The sequence below is a fragment of the Zingiber officinale genome, chromosome 8B (genome assembly GCF_018446385.1).
Source record: "Zingiber officinale cultivar Zhangliang chromosome 8B, Zo_v1.1, whole genome shotgun sequence".
In the NCBI taxonomy this organism is placed as follows: domain Eukaryota; kingdom Viridiplantae; phylum Streptophyta; class Magnoliopsida; order Zingiberales; family Zingiberaceae; genus Zingiber; species Zingiber officinale.
Genome location: NC_056001.1, coordinates 95,351,497 through 95,371,078, shown reverse-complemented (window position 1 = coordinate 95,371,078; position 19,582 = coordinate 95,351,497). Strand labels below are relative to the sequence as shown.

Genomic DNA, 19,582 nt, shown 5'->3' with positions numbered 1-19,582 from the left:
TAATTTACTTAATTGCTAATCTTAAATAAAAAAAACTAACCTAACCTACCTATCTCTTAACTTATTTAACAGACTAATTAATCTATTAAAAAGTTATTTTAAAAATCTTTAAAAAAAATTTTTAAATATCTTTTAAAAATTATTTTAAAAATTTTTTAAAAATTTATTTTAAAAATATTTTAAAAGGTATTTAAATATTATTCTAAAATCCTTTAAAAATCTTTTTAAAAAATTTCATTAAAAAGTATTTTAAATCTTTTAAAAGTTAGTTTAAAAATCCTTTAAAAATTATTTTAAATCATTTAAAAGTTATTTTAAAAATTAGTTTTTTAAAAAAAAACTTTGTTGCTAACAAAGATAACCAAAAAGTGCTAGGTTAAGGGGAGCAAGGACCTTAAAAATATGTTGCACATTTTAACATACTCAAACTCTAGTGTAAATTAAGGGGGAGTAATAAATTAAGGTGGAGTGTTGACTAAAAAGGAAGTGTTAACTTCAGGGGTATCAAATTCAGGGAGAGATCAAATATTTTTTAATATTTACAAAAAAAAATTTATTTCCTTAAATTTTTAAAATTCATTATATTTTTTTTAAATTTCTCTTTAAAATCTCTTTTGAAAATCCTACCTCAATTTTAAAAAAAACTTTGAAAATCTTACGTTAAATGTTTTTGTCAGGTTCAAGGGAGGATTAATTGTTTTCATACTTATATCTTCTCTTATTTGAAAATATTTTAACAAAATTATTTTTGAAAAGTATTTTTCATTTCCTTAAAAATACTTTAGCAAAATTATTTTGAAAATTACTTTAATTTTGCAAACTTAATTTCACAAACTTATTTTTGAAAATTGACTTTCACACACTTATGTTTGAAAATTGACTTTCATAAACTTATGTTTGAAAATTAGTTTAAAAAAAATTACCTTAATTTTGCAAGCTTATGTTTGAAAATTGATTTAATTTTGCAAAACTTATTTTTGAAAGTACTCTGCAAATTACTTTAATTTTGCAAACTTAGTTAAATTTACAAAGTTAATAGGTTTTTGCCTTAATATTTTTGATAAAATGTTAGTTATTTTTCAAAAATTTAGCTATTTTGAAAAAGTTAAAGGATGTTAAAAACTATTTCTGATCTCAGAGATCATATTTTTTAAGTAACTTCTTCAAAATTTTCCTTTAACTTATTTTTCTAAGTTAAGTCTTCCAGGTCAACTTGAAAATTTTATATTATCAGAATTCTCTGTTGGTAAATTTGATTTTCGAAGTTAACTTATTTTTCTAACTTATTTTCTGTTGTCAACCTGAAAACTATCTATACTTGCCATTTTTTGATGAATGTCAAACGGAGAGAGTTAGGTGGTTTAAATTAGTTAGCAACAAAGAAGCAAAATACCAAACATAAAACAAGGCTAACTTAAAAACCATGTCTTACACTTGCTTATGTTTTACATATTTTTTCACTAACTTAACTCAGGTTGTCATTGCAACAAAAAAGGGAAGATTGTTGGTGTGGTTAGTACTAACTGTCTAACTCAAGTTTTGGTGAATGATAAAGTAGGTTAAGTTAGGTTTCTTATTATCTAACACTTTGACAAAGTGTGCAGGAGAAGCCCAGCTAGGTCGACGGGCTGACCGGATAGCTGACATGAAGCCCAACTAGGTCGACGGACCGACCGGATAGCTAGTACGAAACTCAGCTAGGTCGGCGGGCTGACCTGATAGCTGGCACGAAGTCCAGACTGGTCGACGGGCTGACCGAATGTCTGGCAGGTAAGTTAAGGTAAGTCACTGGAGGGGAGTGACTTGGTGAGGACGCGTTCCCTGTTCGAGGGAACAGTAGGCGTCGATCCAACTTAGAACCATTTTGGGAATTTAAGTTGAGATCGTGACTAGATTCCGATCTCGATGAGACAGAATCTAATTACTACTCTTTTACTATAATTGTGCTAACTTCTGTTTTGAAGGGTAGTTTAACTTTTTTTTTACCTCGGACTAACACTTTCTTGTAGGAAAAGGACTTTTTGGAGAAAGGTGGTTCGGACGTCTGAAAGGGATCCGAGTGCCCGGAGTTGGTCCGGGTGCCTGGAATCGGTCCGGGCGTCCGGAAGACAAAAGTTATCCTGGCAGCTAGGCTTGAGCGCTGATTCAATGGTCGACGTCGCGGTCTAGGCGCCCGGAAGGGATTCGGGCGCCCAGAGCATGCCTATAAAAGAAGGCCTCCACAGAGCAATAAACACAAGAACTGCTTCTATGACTACTCCATTGCGCTCTGCTCCTACGACGCTACGAAGCTTCTCCGACAACCTGCGGCTCAAGTTTTTTTTATTATTATTGTCGGTATTTCTTTTAAGAATTCTTGTACTTAAATTTGTAATCTTTTTTACGAACTACTAGTGAATTGCCCAACGAAAGCACTTAACGAGTGTGAGCCTTGGAGTAGGAGTTGAAGGCTCTGAACCAAGTAAAAATAATTTATTTTAGCATTGTCTGTAACGACCTAATTTTCCCCATTTCAAGTTCTAAAAGTCCATAAAAATATTTGAAAATGCTTTTAAAATATTCTAGAGATTTTTAGGAATTTTTAGAGTATTTTTACGTAATTTTTGGAGGTCGTTTAGTAGGTTTACAAAAAGAAAGAAGTTTTGACCAAAAATCATTGAAGGTGAGACTCGAACCCAAGACCTCCGGTCGAACCCGACCTAACTAGACACGGCCAACCAACTGAGCTGCGCTCGTTTTGTTAACCAAGTACGAAGCGAGATGTATATAAGTTGTAGTTAATAACAGAAATGCCCTAAGTATTATAAGATGGGTTATTTCCTTCTCCCGAACCCTAACCTCTCGATCCCTCTCCTCCTCTCTCGCGAATGGCGGCGGCGACTTCACAGCTCGGGCGGAAAATAGAGACGAGGGTAGGGCATCATCTCCGGTGGCCGGCGAGGGTGTTCTCCGAGGGATTCTTCACGCTGTGGTGATCCTCTTGTTGAGGAGAGATTGTGGGCACGAGGAAGAGCCGAAATCCAAGCTATCCGAACCCTAGAACCTCCTTCTCGGTTGTAAGTGCAAGAACAAGGGGTAAGTACTACTCACCTGCGGTAGGAGGGGTTTTCGGATTGTACCTTTCCTTGTTTTGAGTCTGCCGTGAGTTTTCCCTGATTGGATGATTGCTGTGGTGTAGATTTTATTCACATGAATAAAGATGAAACCCTTAGATAAGTGGTTTTCTTTGTTTTAGATGATCGCTGCCATTTTTGTTTTTCTACCGTGAATTGATGGTTAGGTTATTGATGTCCATGTGTCTCTGTGGGCAAAAGTGAGCACAAAGAAGAGCATGATTAGATTTCTCGAATAGGTTTTGTATAGGTTTCAAGTTTAACAGATTTTAGTGCATCCTATTTGACCTTGACAGCACATTATAGGAACATTAGCAAAACAATCAGTAAATATCTATTTTTGGAAGCCCTACATCAACTGCACATGTAATGTACATGATGTGTAAAAGAATTAAGAAACTAGGATTATGTTTGCCTATTAGCAAGTGCAGAACCGGATTATACTTTGCCTATTAGCAAGTGCAGAACCAGATTATACTTTGCCTATTAGCAAGTGCAAACTTAGTCTAGCTTCTTTAAACAAGTGTAGAATCGTTTATATTATAGTGTTGTTTCTAATAGCAGTGCAAATTTGGTTGCTTGTTTATTTTATAAACTCGAGCAGTTTTATTATTATGTTAGTAAGTGCAGAATACATCCTTATTGTCCATTAGAAGCAACCTTTCCTTATACCTTGCTTAATTGGAAATAATTCAACATGAGTAGATTTTAGTGATACATGCTTTAGTATATCATGCGTAGATGTTTGATAACAGCAGTATCCCTTCTTATATCTTGGTTTCCATGAAAGGTGCTTATTTCCAATTATGTTAAGGATTATAGCATGTAGTGGTATGCTGATTCAGTTTCCCTTGCCACTAAATGAGCATGCACAATTTAGTATACTAGTAAGTTTGGATAGATTATTTGTTACTGTTTTAAGGGCAAGAATAACCTTGTTATAACAGTTCAGAATTAGTTTATTTTGCCCTACTTTACACCATGTATAGAAAGCTTAAAGTCACTTCCTTTTGCTCCATTTTGTAGCATGATTAGTAAGATTAGTTAGCTTTCTTTTGCTCTATTTTACAGCATGTTTAGTAAGTCCAAGTTAGCTTTCTTTTGCTCTATTTTATAGCATGATTAGTAAGTTCAGATTTGCTTTCCTTTGCTTTATTTTATATCATGCTTAGAGAGTTCAGGTTTACTGTTCTTTGTGTTATTTTTATAGCATGCTTGGTTAGTTGTAATGCTATACTTGTTAGATACATCTATATGATTTTAACAGGCTCCAATAAAGGATTATAAGAAGCATGAGTAAAGAAAAAGACTAAAGTCTAGTTAAAAAAGAGATAACAAGTAAATTAAAGTAAGAGGCTAGTACCCGACTTCCGAGGTTGTCGTTAAACAAATCCAAGTGCCCAATTCCGAGGTCTTGGCCCTGGTAAGACCGAGGTCTTTATCCTCATAGGGCTGGAGGCTCGCTACCCCAGTCACTATTAGAGAGCGCGCAAAACAAAGATGGTACTAAGCCTGGGCCCAAAGAAGAAAAGAAAAGAAAAGAAAAGAAGAACAAGAAGAAGAAAGTGAAAGAGAAATAAAAAGATTAATTTCTAGTATAAGTAAAGCAAGAAGAAAAGAAGAAGAAGGTAAAAGAGAAATTAAAAGATCAATTTCTGGTATAAAGATATAAGACAATGAAACAAGTTTTATGCTTAGAATCAATAAAAGTTTAGTTCTTTAATTCTAAGCTTACAGTAGTTGTTTCATTACTTTCCTGTCAGTTAGTGAGCATGTTTAGTATTCAGTTTTATTTCTGTATACCATGAGTACATGCAGCTTTGCTTTTAGCATTTCAGTTTTAGTATTGTTGCATTCTTTTTATGCACTTCGATGTTTTTGTGAGATAGATTAGTACTTACTAAGCGTTTTCGCTTATAGATCTTTTGTTTTTTTTCCTCCTACCGCAGATAAAGGAAAAGCTAAGATATGAAAGGAAGGCGACAGGATGGTGGTGGTGATGAAGGTGTGTGATGTCTGGACTGTGGAGAGATCCAGAAGTAGCTGGCAAAATTGTCTAGACTTTCTTTTAGTCCTCTGTTAATGTTGTATTACATTTGGGATTGTAGTTGAGTTTATTTCCGCATGTCTAGCTAGTCTCTTTTATTATTTGTGGAGTGCTGTAGTCATTGCTATTGCTAGAGTAGTTTCTTTGTTTTTATTGTGATTTTTATTACTGTGTGGTTGTGGGAAATATGTTCCAGCCGTCTGTGGCTGCGTATACTATGTTTGTATTATAGATTTGGTCACCGGTACAGGGGAGACTCTGTCGAAATTTTTCGGTAGGGTTTCCATGTGATATTTAATCATACCGGTTAAGTAGAGTTAGTAGTTAAGTAACGGTCATCTTTAGAGAGTAGTAGTAGTAAGAAGGGTGGTCGTTACATTGTCATTCGTATTTCCGTTGCGTACTTAATTCGAAATTTTAAATCACTATTCACCCCCTCTAGTGAGTTCTACGATCTAACAATAAACGATCAACTACTGATTATGTACTTCTATGAGAGATTGCTTCCCATTGGTAAGAGTATGGTTGATGCATCTAGTGGAGAGGTTCTAGTTAACAAGACACCTACTCAGGCCAAAAAAACGTATTGATATTATGGCTGCAAATTATTCGTATGAGATTAGATCAATGATTGCTAAAGATGTGCATTCCTTTGCCAGTGTATTTCCGATCAAGATTTAATACACAACTCTTTTATCAGATCAACATACACAACTCTTTTATATTATTGTTCCAAATATTCTTGTCTCGATTAATCTTTCTTTAATGCATCCGTTACACAAGCAGCAAAACGGTCTACGTGGCAAGTCACGATCACATACGAGTCAACATGATTTAGTGCAATCCGAGCCTTAAATTTGCACCCTCCTTGTCCACCCAGGAATGAAAGAGAGACTCTCTCCGTGTATATATTTATATTATTAATACATGTGAATCAATATAAACCAATCAATATACCTTGAAATTCTTAATATGGGACTAAAATTTTATTCACAATGAATCTTTATACTTCTTCTACCTCTTTTCTATTCGCACATATCCAATACTAAATATATTGATTTTTTTCTGCCCATCCACCCCGGAAACCTACCTATTTAGGGATGTAAACGAGTCGAACCGAGGCAAACAGTATTAGGCTCGAGCTCGGCTCGTTTAAGTTATATTCGGGCTCGAGCTCGAATCGAGCTTTTATCACAAAGCTCGAGCTCGGCTCATTTTAGAATTATCAAGCTCGCGAACAGTTCGAGCTCGGTTCGTTATTAGCTCGATTATCAAAGTTAACGAGCCCAACTCGTTAAGCGAGCTCGGGCTCGTTTTCGGGCTCGCTTAGAGCTCGTTTTCGGGCTCGCTTAGAGCTCGTTTTTGGCTCGTTTTAGAACTCATTTTTTGGCTCATTTTAAAGTTCATTTTAAGGCTCGTTTTAGAGCTCATTTTTTTGGCTGGTTTTAGAGCTCGTTTTTTGGCTTGGTTTAAGGCTCGTTTATTTGGATCGTGAGCCTATAAACGAACATGTTCGGGAACTCACGAGCCGAATATCTTTAAGCTCGAGCTCGGCTCGATAAAACTATCGAGCTCGAAATCGAGCTCGAGCTCGGCTCGATAAAATAAACAAATAAACTCAAACAAATTTTTTATCGAATCAAGCTCTGAATAACTCACGAACCGTTTAATTCATTTACATCCCTATATCTATTTAACACGAATCGGTCTACAAACTAATCACGACTGACTGAATCATGGATGGGGTCAGAAGAGTAATTACACTGGGGTGAATACGAGTGCAGTTCTTTGTTTTGCCCCACAATTTTTATTCAACAAATGGTCAACAAAATAAATGAATAATCACTTTATTTTGTAGCATCTTTTATATATACAATATATTAAAAACTTATAAAGGAAAAGAAAATTCTAAAGTTTCCAATAAGAAGGAAGATTGTGTAGAGGAGAATTTTTTTTACAGCATTCTGTGTAATTTTTTATGTGAAGATTTCTCCACCACATAAAATCTTTCGTTTTATTTCCATCCTATTTCCCGTCAAAGTAAACAGACAGTAAGTGTTATAAACACGTATTATTTCGAATTTCCCCGCTCGGATGCGGGTTTCACATCCCACACAAAATCCGCAAACAGTAGTCGCACCCGAAACTTGGACACCCAAAGCGACCCGACTGGGTGAGAAGTCCGGGTAGTTCAGGTCAGGTGCCAATAATAATCGTAGCCCTCTTCTTCGTTTTCGCCGTTGCCCTCGCTCTTACCGGGATGAACCCTAAATTCTCTTATCTTCCCTGATTGAACAAGAAACGGGCTGCTTTGAGTCGATCGAATCTAAGTGTTTGTCTCTTCACGCTCCTTGATCTCATCCAGGTTCTTTTCCTCTTCTTTTGCCTGATCTGCTGTTGCTATTCGATCATGCTATCCTTGAGTTTCAAGATGAAAATTAATTTTACGCATCATTGTCTGCTTGCGTAGATGTCCTAGGGTTCCGTACATTCACGCGTACTTGATTTTAGACGGAAATCTTTTGATTTTTTTTCAAAAAATATTTTTTCCTTATTGCCTTTTGTTTTGCAAATTCGAGGAATGTCTATTGTTCTGATTGTTCGTTGTATCATTGAATTGGGTCATAGGGAGGAGAAATGATTGTGAAGGATAGTGATACTTCTTTAGATCTTTGGTATGATGAGGAGAGAGCTGCCAGCATTAGCATGGGAGGAATGAAGCATATTGGCTAGATACATTGCATCTCACAACTGGTACATTGTAAATAGAATTTCTATTTCTTGCTGCAGGTTACTCAGCAAGTCCATGCTGCCAGCATCCTTTGTCCTTATTTTGCCAGGTTAAACTTGTAGTTGTTTCCAGAGTATGGAAACTGATACAATCATTGAAGGAGAAATCATTCAGGCCAAAGAATTAGTTATTGAGGATGATATTATTGAGGGGAAAATTGATAAGGCTGAACTTGATGGTCAATTACGGGTAGTGACAGGAGGTGATGATGGTGTACCTCATTTGGGGATGGTGTTCAGCTCCTATGGGGAAGCTGTCACTTTCTATAAACGATATGCGATGCGCACAGGGTTTGGTGTTACTATAAAAAAGTCATCTTTTACAACTTATGGACTTTGCCGACGACTTGTACTTGTGTGCAGTAAAGAGGGGAAAGCACAAACAAAAGCATGCTACCACCAATCTAGGCCATCAACAAAGACAAATTGTGAAGCTGCATTTATAGCCAAGCTATGGGGTGATGGTTTGTTGCATGTAGTTGAAGCTAAACTTGAACACAACCATGAACTTAATCCATCAGAGGCTCACCTCTTTAGATGCTATAAAAATATGTCTAGTGGAGCAACTAAAGATCTTGCTGTGCGAGCTGCAGGACGGGAGCACTTACCATATGTTGGTTTGGAATTCTTAAACTCTATTGATGATGGGCAAATGAAGCTGGCGGAAGGTGACAAGGATGCCATTTCCCAGTTTTTTGCACGGATGCAGACCAAATATCCAAATTTTTTTTACATGCTGGATCTAGACATGGAAGGTCATTTAAGGAATGTGTTTTGGGCTGATCCTAGGTCAAGATCAGCATATCATTGTTATGGTGATGTTGTTTACTTTGATTCAACCTATCTGAAAAATGAATACAAGATTCCTCTTGTTCTATTCGTTGGGTCAAACAATCATGGTCAACAGGTGTTGTTAAGCTGTGGTTTACTTGCTGATGAAACCCCTGGAAACTACTTGTGGTTATTTAAGGCCTGGCTGACATGTATGTCGGAGCACTATCCAAATGCTATCATCACTGATCAATCTAAGACTATTCAAAGTGTGGTTGCCAAAATATTACCAGAAGTCCGCCATCGAATTTGTTTGTTTGATATAAGTAGAAGTATTCCTGAGAAGTTAAGGGAACATACAGAATGTAAGACGATTCATAAGGCCATGACTGAATTAATACACAATTCTTTAAAAATTGATGACTTTGAAGAAGGCTGGCAGAACCTGACTAAAACATATGAACTTGAGGCTAATGAATGGTTGAACTCTTTATATGAAAATCGGAAACTATGGGCACCTGTTTATCTGAAGGATATGTTTTGGGCTGGGTTGTCCACTACACTCGACGAAAAGGATGCAAGCCCTTTTTTTGAGGGGTTCGTTTATCCTGAAACTTCTTTACAGCAATTTTTAGAAAATTATGATTTAGTTTTGCAAACCAAATATGAGTTGGAAGCAAAAGCAGATTTTGACTCATACCACAAGAGCCAGGTTACGGTATCAGATTCTCCTATGGAGCAACAACTTTCTGAAATATACACACTTAGCATGTTTGAAATTTTCCAGAATGAGTTAAAGGCAGCTCTTTATTGCCAGGTTTCACTAGTAAAGGTAGACGGCTCTATATCTACATTCGAGGTACGGGTATGTTCCTACACTGGAAGTGTTGAAAGAGAGAATGACAAGTATTATGAGGTGCTGTATCAGGTTGATGAATTTCAGGTGCAATGTATATGTGGCTTCTTTCAGTTCACAGGGATCTTATGCAGACATGCTTTGTCAGTACTAAGTTTACAGCAAGTGTATGAGGTTCCACCTCAGTACATCCTCAATCGTTGGAGAAAGGATTTCAAGCTTTTGAATGCTTTGGAGCATTCCTCAAAAGACTTTTATGGCAATCGGCAGGTTGAGCAGTACGATTCTCTTTCGTTGCGTTGCCTTCAACTTGTTGAAGTGGGTATGGTGTCTGATGAGAAGTACCAGCTTGCTCTGAAGTTAATTAGAGAAGTGGAAAGATCTCTGTTAGATGATAACACGTTTCAGGATTTGCACAATAGGTTCATGTCTTCTGTTACTAGGTTGACTGGAAGCGATGAAAATCATGGAGCATCACAGGCTGGTATCATTGATGGTGACAAAACTTCTAATTCTGTTTCAACTAAGCGAAGAGGACGCCCACCCAAGAAAAGGAGAGAATGTGAAGCAGAACCAGTTAATGACTCAAATGGCAAAAAGGTACTTCGGTAATGTTGTATTCTGTGTGCCTAATATATGTTTATTAACCAAGCTCTCTACTTTGATTAGGATCCTTTGAGGACATCAACTGATGGGCACCAGAGCAATTTGTTTCAATCTTCATCAACTGCTGCCCAATTTGGCACTCATGAGAGAACACATGGAATGATCGATATAATGGTGACTACTATTTTTACCGAACAATCCTTTATTCGTTAGCTTCCTGATCATTTTGTTTACTTTTTTATTTATGTTTATTATCCACAATCTCTTCTTTCTCTTCATGGTAATCTTGTCTACCCAGGAAGAAGTCAACCAAAATGACTTGGGATTTGGTGCTCATTATGGACTGCAAACAAACCACCAGCATCCTCTAAGCAATCAACTGCAATCTGGCCCTACATTGCAGGTTCGTAGCATAGATGTTAGAACTAATACTTCTCTTCGAAGGTTGTTGTATTTTTTTTATTATTTGCTTAGGTAGGAGCATGGTTATATCTGTTTACTGTAGTATGCTCATCAATAGTTTGGTATTCATCCTTTAAGGAAAAAGATTTATGTATGCAGAGCCATTTTGGACAGCAAAATCTTGGAGATCCATCAAGAATGCATTGGCACATCCAACAAATGTTGCAGGTTATAAAAATTGAGAACATGTTTTATTAGTATTATTTTCTCGTACAATTTGATTATTTATATCAAAAATCTTCTTAGTAGGATAAAGACTTAGTTGTTGTTATATATCAAATATTTCCTTAAAAATGATTTGCAGGAAAATCAGACACCGTTCGGTAGGAGGCCTGGGTAGCGAAGCCATTATTTTTCTCGGATTAACCTCAGGTATGCACTGAAGTTTTAAATAGGTGATTCTTATATTTTCTCAAGGGTAGTTCAATTTGTTATTCCTTCGTGTGCGACATCTCTATAATTCACTCGACTAGATTCAATCAGATAATCTACACTACAAAGCGCAATGTAACTAGTCTTGTTCTCATGAAGTATATTTCTCATATGACATTCGGGTTTCCTTTTCAGCGACATGAGCGATTGTTCGACGAGGAATGCTGGCTGTTCATAGGGATTTGTGTACTCTATGAAGATCATGATGCCATTTGGTTAATCAAGTTTTTTTAATGTAAATATGGACGTGTAATCTATTGGAAGCATTCGGTATAAAGCTTTTGCTTCGATCGTTTTTAACATGCCTATTATCGACATCAAATTTTAATTTTCCTTTTAGTATTAATTTACCACATTAGCTAGGGATGACAAAGGGCCATTGCAAAGGGTTTCGGCAAAATGTTCTTACCTTGTATTTTATCGTGGGGTCGCTGATACTAGGACATTTGGGACGAGCGATGTCACTTTTGTTTTTACTGTAATAGAGATGATAATTTTCTCTGAAACCAGTGTAAGATTTGATATCCGATCCGAATGTAAGAGGGTACAAAGGGATTTTTTTTAGATCCAATTGAAGATTTTTGAATTTTGGTATGGAGATGGGTCTAGTAGATTCCTATCGATACCCTATATATATATATAATGTTTACTTATGGTGCCCATTTTGTGAGTACCAAGTATATCCTATAATTCAATTCCTAAATCAAAAGGTAAAATTTTAAATGTTATACTCGCAAGCCAAAAAAATAAATAAAAATAAAAAAAAAAAAATATTTGTTACACTGGAGGCGCATAGATGCACTGCGCCCAACATGTGTGTATATCGAATTTTTACTTGTTTTGGATCAAAGTTATATTTTTCTAAAATTTTAGGATTTATGAATAATAATTATGAATAGTAAAATAATAATTATGAACACTAAAAAGTGAGCAATAATTATGAACTACAAGTATGAATATTAATAGTGAACAATAATTTTGAATAGTATTCTCAAACAGTAATTGTAAACAGTGATGCATAGCGATTGGTGTTTTCAATTTAAGATGAATTTAGATTCTTTGGAAGAATATTTTCTTCATTTTTGCTTCTCATTAGTTATATCTCATTGTTCAAGTTTTACCTTGACTTTTGTATATCTTATAATAAACTTTCAATAGCTCTTGCTACCCAATTTAGTCGGCATAAGTTTTACAAGCTTAAACCACAATACAATTCCTATGTAAGACAAGGAGATAAAAACAGTCTTTATATTAAAGTTGCTATAGAAATTTTATAGGAAAACATACAAATTAAATTAGAAAATTGAAAGCATACAAGTTAACTTAGCTAGTTACAAACTTACATCACAAAATTATAAACTAGTTACAAACTTATATAAGGAAATTATAAGGATATTATATGAGATACTTATAGAAAAACTGGAAATACAATTAGAAACACACTTGCACTCTTGCACTTATTGCTTGAACACACTTGGATCACTAGCACACTTGCTTTTTCGATGCCTCGAACATTAGAGAAGAGTGATATTTATAGGGGAGAGAGAGAGAGAGAGAGAGAGAGAGAGAGAGAGGTAAAGAAAGGATGAGGTGTTTGTTTTAGGAAGAGTTGAAGGGGTGACAAATTTAGTGGAGATGAGGTGCAGGAAATTGAAGAATGAAGTGAGATGATGGAGAATAAAGCTATTATCCATGAGTAATGTTGGTTATTACTGGATAAAGTTGTCAGTGGAGAATAATACTCCATGTCCTCATGGCTTATGTTTTTGGTATCACAACGTCATTGCTTACGCCTTCTTCAGGTTCCAGCATGTTATCCAAGTTTTGTTCTCCAATGGAGTCTAGTGACGAGGCTCTGGAGCTGGTGGTCGAGGCTGAGTATCATCTCTGTTTTGGGCATTTAAATATGTTGTAGCCAATCTGGCTAAGCTGGCTATTTTCTTGTCTATCCATTTTGCATTTTTCTTTTTGTAGTGTTGGCACAGAGTCTTGTGTTGAGTAGTAAAGTTGAAAGAAAAGAATTGTGCACCTATGTCAGTAGGACAATAGATTTTCTTTGTATATGTTTATGATCTTGATCCCAAAACCAATTATTTCCCTGGACGGAAGCTCACCAGTGCTTTAGTTGATCCGCAGTGTCAACGAGTATTGTCCATTCTAAATCTGGGTCAGAAGGATATTCTGATATGTCTAGTTGGCGTCTATTCATTTAATGAATATCTATTTTAATTTCTTGTCTAGCTGGCTTAATTTTTAAATATATCCATTATGGAGGAGATCCGTCAAAGGTACACATGAGAAAAGTTTCTTCTTCAAAAGTCTGAGCCAAGATATCACATAATTTCTTAGAAAAGTCTTTTACAGAGTTTAAATCATAAACCCAAAGTTTATGTAGAAGTTCGTAGTCCATTTGAGTAAAGGGATAATTAATTTTTCCTGAAAATTCTATAGAATGTATTTTTCATAATGAATATTTGTCCTTATGAAAAAGTAAAGTAATTGACATGGACAACCATAATTCATGGTATGGTCACATGTTTTGGAGAGCTTTTGGCACTTAAGTTTATAACTGCACTCAGCTTCATAAACTATGGTCATACCTTCTTGTGGACTTGTATGTAAGATTTTGAGTAACTCACATAAGTCCAAAAAAGTTTGGAACGTTGATTTTGCTACCAAGATGCGAATATATATAGTAATGTCTTTAGGAATGTCGTTGGGAAAGCCCTATAGTATAGATTCTGAAGTTTGTTGTCTTGATGTATTGGCATCTTTGGCTTTAAGTTGTGTTAAAGTTAAGTAATTGAGCCTATGGATTAGGCCCAAGGTTGTTTGTCTATTGTTCCATGCTCAGCAGTAACTTGAGCATATGTTTTATCTGTTTGAATATTTACTGTTGGGATGTTTTTGTGTGTGTTTAGTAAAGTACCGATATTTGCCTTGGCAGAAGTGAAAGCTTTTTCAAAAGAGTAAAACCCTTTGTAAGAGAGATGTTCACATCCTTGTATTGCTAGGTTGACTTCATCCCAATCATGGTAGACTCTGGCTTGTGTTTCGGAAAAGACTATGTAGCATGAGAATTTCTTGCCCGTAGGTGTTTGTACTGTTGTCAAAATTAATTAGAAAATGCATTGATCGCAACAATTTTATAATTGGAACTTCTTGGTATTGTAGGGATATTCCAGACGTTGTCAAGTAGGCAGTTTTATATATGGTTAAGTTTTTCTTTTGATGGGAAGTGGAACTGATCCTCATATTATGTGAATTGCTATAAGTCCTAATTGCCAAACCTCATGATTGTGGCAAAAGTTCATACCTTCTTTTGTCTATCCATAATCCTGAAATATTTGATGAAGTTTAATGTAAAAGTCTAGAGAAAGTATCCATTAGGGAATTGTTTATTCCCTTAATATGCTCCCAATTTATTTATAATCCTTTGTTTATAATTGTGTATGTAAATTTAAGTCATCTTTTTGTGTTTAGAGTTTTTCTTAATCCTTTTGTTTACTGACTATACTTCACAATTACTTCATAGTCAGTTCTAATAGTAATTTCTTGCTATTGCAAATAAAAAGTATGAATGAATAAAGGCAATAAATTACTTCTAAGAGTTCAAAATCTAAGGAAGTTAGATGTCCTTTCTCTTTGTATTTTCCTAAAACATATCTACATAAAACTTTAGTGGTTTTAGGATCATATTTTGAAGTTTTTCTGAATAATACTCTCTCGTCTTAATTCACATCCATCTGTTTCTATCACCAAGTAATCTATGTCAAGTAGAAGTGTTAAGACTGGAATACTTTTAACCATTGCTTTGATCTATTTCACTAGCTTTATATCTTGTTAGTTAAAATATTTCTGCCCTGTGTTTGACATCTTATTGTATAATGGTCCGCTAATTGTTTTCTATACTTTTTAGATACTGTTGGGCATAATTGAGAAATCCTAAGAAAGCTCTATGTGTCTTTATGCCTTCCATTTTGTTCGGGAAGGTCAAGATTTTAGAAGTAATATGAGGTTTAAGTAAAAATTTTCCTTGCTCAATTTCTGCTCCTAAGAATATATTTTGTAGCTAGTTTTATCTTTTTACGAGATACTATAAGGTCATGTTTTTCAAATATGTTAAAGATTATATAGGGATGAGTGTAATTTTCATCTTTTATTTTTATAAAAGTCGGACTTCTATGCCTAAAAGTAGATTTTTGGATTGCTCCGAGAGCTAATAATTGTTTAATATGTATAGTGCATTATTCAATTTCCCAATTGGTGTATCTTAAGTCTTGGACTTTTATGATAAGGTCAGAGTTTATTATTAGTAATTTGTAGTGGATCTTATCTGGTATCCAATATTTGGTAGAATTTTTGCCCATAGTTTCTAATTTTTCTATTCGAGATATTAGAAAAAAATATATATATCCGCTACCTTAGCGGCCCCCTAATATCGCCTCCACAGATATGGAGGGAGATAAATGTAGGTACACAGGCTATAGGCGTATGGTGGAGTAAACCTCGGGTCGTAAGTTCCTGAGAATCGACCCGTGGCCATTGCGCCAGAGATGTCATGCATCCACCGTCTGCGCTACGCCCTAGGGGCTCTAATCGAGATATTAGAGAATCTAGGCAAGGTTGTGTCTTTATTAAGTGCAGTAAATATGTGGAAGAAAATAAATCTTTTGGAAGGTCTAAATCTGAGTTACTAGGATCTTCTATAAAAGTTTCCTTTTATAAAGGCTTTTACAACCAATTATTGTTAATTTTCTTGTAGTTCTTGGAATGTGAATGCACATGACAGTTCTTGCATTAATAAACAAGAACCTTTACAAGAGGTCTTGTCTATACACTGATATGTATCATTATCAGTAATAGAGATGGATGTTGAAAATATATCCTTATTAGTGATAGTGGAAATAGGTGTGGGTGTTCGGATTGTAAAGGCATTGTGAGTACCCAGGGTTGATTTTGATGTGATCAACTGAGTTAAGTTAGGCTCTATGATTTTGATGTCTTGTGTCTAAGTGTGTAGGGACTTAGGAGCACAAGAAGTCGAGCGGAAGATATAGAGAGTGAGAAAGATGGCACAGGAAGCGAGTTGACGGGTTCAGTATATTCGAGGGATGATGAGCTGCAGAAGAGTACACTGACAGATGAGAAAGATGCGCAAGCCGCTTCCAAGGGAGGAGAAGTCGGGGAGGAAGACTGCTCAAGGAGAAGACCGGGATTGAGTTCAAGTGAACTCAACTCTGGATGACTGGAACATAACCCAAGAGACCGGAAAAAATAAATCTGAGTTGACTTTATCCAAGTGCACAAACCTAGTTTATGTGCCCGAATTCCTTCGGCAACATCAACAAGCCATTGTCTAAGAGGATCAGCATGAATTCCACATTAGCATACTCCAAGCACCCGGACCAGGCCCAAGCGCCTGGGAAGCGATAATTTATGGAGAAGAAGTTGTTACGGAGTGGATCGAGTCTACCACATCCAAGCGCTCGCACAGGGTCCAGGCCCCTGGGAGGTGCCACGTCAATTAACAGCTAACTTCGACCAGTGGGCTACAAATAGAGCTCTGGTCCTGGAAGTTGAATATAACACACTTTGTAATCTCTAAATTCTATTTCGTTAATTTGTTCGTGCTTTCACTTCTGTAAGAGGCTACTCCGCCTCCGACACTTTGCTCAAATAAGAAGTCTTTAGTAGTGGTTTTATATAGTTCTTGGACTAGCAACTATCCAATTGCAACCCAAGTAATCTCAAGTCTCTTACTCTATTTTTATATGTTTTGTTTCTAATTAATTAAGTGTGTGTCCTTGTTAAATTCTATAGCAAGAGAAAGATAATTTTAACTTACAGGGTTATTCACCCCCTCTAATCGGCCTGATCGGACCTACAAGTAGTATCAGAGCAAGATTCGCTTTAGAAGGACTAATCGTCAATTGAAGCGACGAGGAAATGGCTGGACCAAGTATCTACCCATCAAAGTTTGAGGGGAGAGTTTGCGCTATGAAAGCGCCGAATAGAGGTATTTTTTAAAATAAATTTTGATACCTTATTAATTATCAAATATGGTTTTGTAGCACCAAGAGATCAGCATAGTCACAAAAAAGAAGAACATCTCTAAAGCAAAAATGAGTAGGCTGACTCTGTGATCAATGGAAAAGTAGAGTTCTATTTGCTGGACGTATTACCGCCATAAGAAATCAACTAGATCGGCGTCTATGAATCTGCCAAAGAACTCTAGGAGAAGTTTCTAACCTCCAAGGTCAAACTTGCAAGATGAGATATGCTCCGGAGCTAACTCAACAACCTTTAGCTTGAAGAAGGCAAAACAGTTGCTTAGCTACACGCCAAACTCAAGGAACTGATCACCACAATCACCAACCTCGGAGAAACGGTAACAAATCAGGATTCTCTCCGATACGCTCTTAATGTCTTCCTAAGGACCTCAGACTGGACATCGATAATAGATTCCTACTATATCTCTAAGGATCTTGAGATAAGTACCTTAGAAAGTTTATTTTCAACCTTATAATGACATGAAACTCGATGTGCATATCTAAGAAAGAAAAAAGATCTAACTCAGAACTTAGCATTCAAAGCTAAGGAGATCGATCTAGACTCAGAATCATAGCTCGACGAAAACGAAGAAGCCTACATGGTAAGGAAGTTTAGTAAATTTTTAAAAACTAACAATTTTGATAAGAAACAGGCAATGAAGCTAATCCAAAGTAAAAAAGAAGGTTCGGTGCTAAAACACTCAAGAAGGACATATCAAGGATAACTGTCTGAAGCTGAAAAGCAAAGGAAAGGAGAAAGACAGAAGATCAAGACACAAGAAGCTTAAGGCAGCTTGGGACGAACCATTATCATCTGAATTCGAGACAGAGTAATACACCAGACTAGCATTAACAGTGAGTTACCAAAAAGAAGATGACAAAAATTCATCTAAAATGAGCATCGATGAAGGGGGAGCGTGGAACTATGAGTTTAACACAGTGAGGTACAACTCTTACCTCCTGATCAACTATATGATGCAATATAAATGTTATCTATATCTTTATACAAATTAAGAACCAAGTATGTTAATTTAAAAAAGAATAACATTGAATTAAAAATTAACTTAGCTAATACATGTCCATTAAAACACTTTGATAAAGTTCAAACAAAAAATTCAAAATTGAAAGAATAAATAGAATTATTAAAAAGAATTATACATGCTCAAATTTGAACATATCATCAAATTCATATAGAGGACTTAATTAGTATTTAAGGAATCATATGGTCAAATTATAAAAGTATCTAGAAATAATATTCTAAGAAAATTTCTGAAAAATCTAATAGATAGAAATTTATTTTGAGTTTCTAAATCATATTTAGCCTATTAAATTAATATGCTTGCTTAAATTTAATTTATTTTAATTTTTACATTGTTAACAAAATTAATTATTCATAAAATCTTTTGTTTATGTTTTCTTTTGAATTTTTTTTTCTATAATACACAAATGGATTAGCTGTTAGTATAAAAAGTTTTAAAATTTTTTGACTACTGATTAATTTTTTATGAATTATGAATAGAAAAAGAGAATTTTAAATTTTAAAATTTTTCATAAATTAATTTTGAAGGACCTGATTTTTCAAAAAAATTATTGTTGTATTTTGAATGAGTAGAAAAAACATCTAGCTTTTGAGGACTCGAAAACTATTTTTAAATATTTAGTTTCAAAAATAACTTTATCTTTTCAAAATATTTATTATTGTTAAATTAAAAATATTCTATACACTAATTTTTATCATGTTTTGGTTACTTATGATTGCTATTGAAAAAAAAAATCAGGATTTTTAGAAACTTTAAAATAATTTTTAAATTATTTTTACTAAAAATGTGGGTTAATGGACAAAAATTATTCTTTTTGTAAATTAATTTCGGTAAAAAGACAAGTTTTTGTATACTCTATTTAAAACATCTAGAAAAATTCCCAATATTTTTTCTAACTATTTTTTTAATATTTTCTCTAACATGTTTTTGATGTGATCAAAAGGGAGAAATTTGGGATTAAGTTGATAGATAAATTTATTTCTTGTTACAAATATGCAAATAACTGTTTTATTGTTTGTTTTAACTCTAGCTTAATTTGAGTTGATACACATCATAAAGGAAAAAATTGTAAGTACCCCGCGTTGATTTTGATGTGATCAACTGAGTTAAGATAGACTCTATGATTTTGATTCCTGTTGTCTAAGTGTGCAAGGACTTAGGAGCATAAGAAGTCAAGCAGAGGATGCAGCGAGTGAAAAGGATAGCACGAGAAGCGAGTTGAGGAGTTCGGTGCATCTGAGGGACGAGGAGCTACGAAAGAGTACACCGGCGAACGAGAAAGACGTGTGCACCGCTTTTAATAGACGAGAAGTCGGGGAGGAAGATTACTTGAGGAGAAGACCGGAGTTGGGTTCAGGTGAGCTCAACTCTAGACGGTCGGAACATCACTCAAGCGATCGGGCAAAGTCAAT

The 19,582-nt window shown here is 35.2% G+C and overlaps 1 protein-coding gene across 3 annotated transcripts; it reads left to right on the top strand.

The window, feature by feature from the left end:
- Positions 1 to 7,337: 7,337 nt before the first annotated feature.
- Positions 7,338 to 11,379, top strand: LOC122015551 (protein FAR1-RELATED SEQUENCE 6-like). 3 transcript variants are annotated; one of them, XM_042572512.1, is made up of 8 exons: positions 7,338 to 7,525; positions 7,789 to 7,914; positions 8,001 to 10,177; positions 10,247 to 10,357; positions 10,482 to 10,586; positions 10,745 to 10,813; positions 10,950 to 11,017; positions 11,213 to 11,379. In XM_042572512.1, exons 3-7 carry the CDS (start codon positions 8,027 to 8,029, stop codon positions 10,983 to 10,985), a joined length of 2,472 nt encoding a protein of 823 aa, XP_042428446.1. In that variant the 5' UTR covers positions 7,338 to 7,525; positions 7,789 to 7,914; positions 8,001 to 8,026; the 3' UTR covers positions 10,986 to 11,017; positions 11,213 to 11,379. The 3 variants fall into 3 exon arrangements, with proteins under 3 accessions (XP_042428446.1, XP_042428447.1, XP_042428445.1); XM_042572513.1 differs by lacking the exon at positions 7,789 to 7,914 and having other exon boundaries at positions 7,951 to 10,177; XM_042572511.1 differs by having other exon boundaries at positions 7,789 to 10,177.
- Positions 11,380 to 19,582: the final 8,203 nt, after the last annotated feature.

Bases quoted from the DNA above. Each gene is read 5' to 3' on its own strand.
- LOC122015551 (XM_042572513.1), top strand. From the start codon at position 8,027: ATGGAAACTGATACAATCATTGAAGGAGAAATCATTCAGGCCAAAGAA. The intron at 10,587-10,744 runs GTTCGTAGCATA...TTATGTATGCAG, and splicing joins AATCTGGCCCTACATTGCAG to AGCCATTTTGGACAGCAAAA. The intron at 10,814-10,949 runs GTTATAAAAATT...AATGATTTGCAG, and splicing joins ACATCCAACAAATGTTGCAG to GAAAATCAGACACCGTTCGG.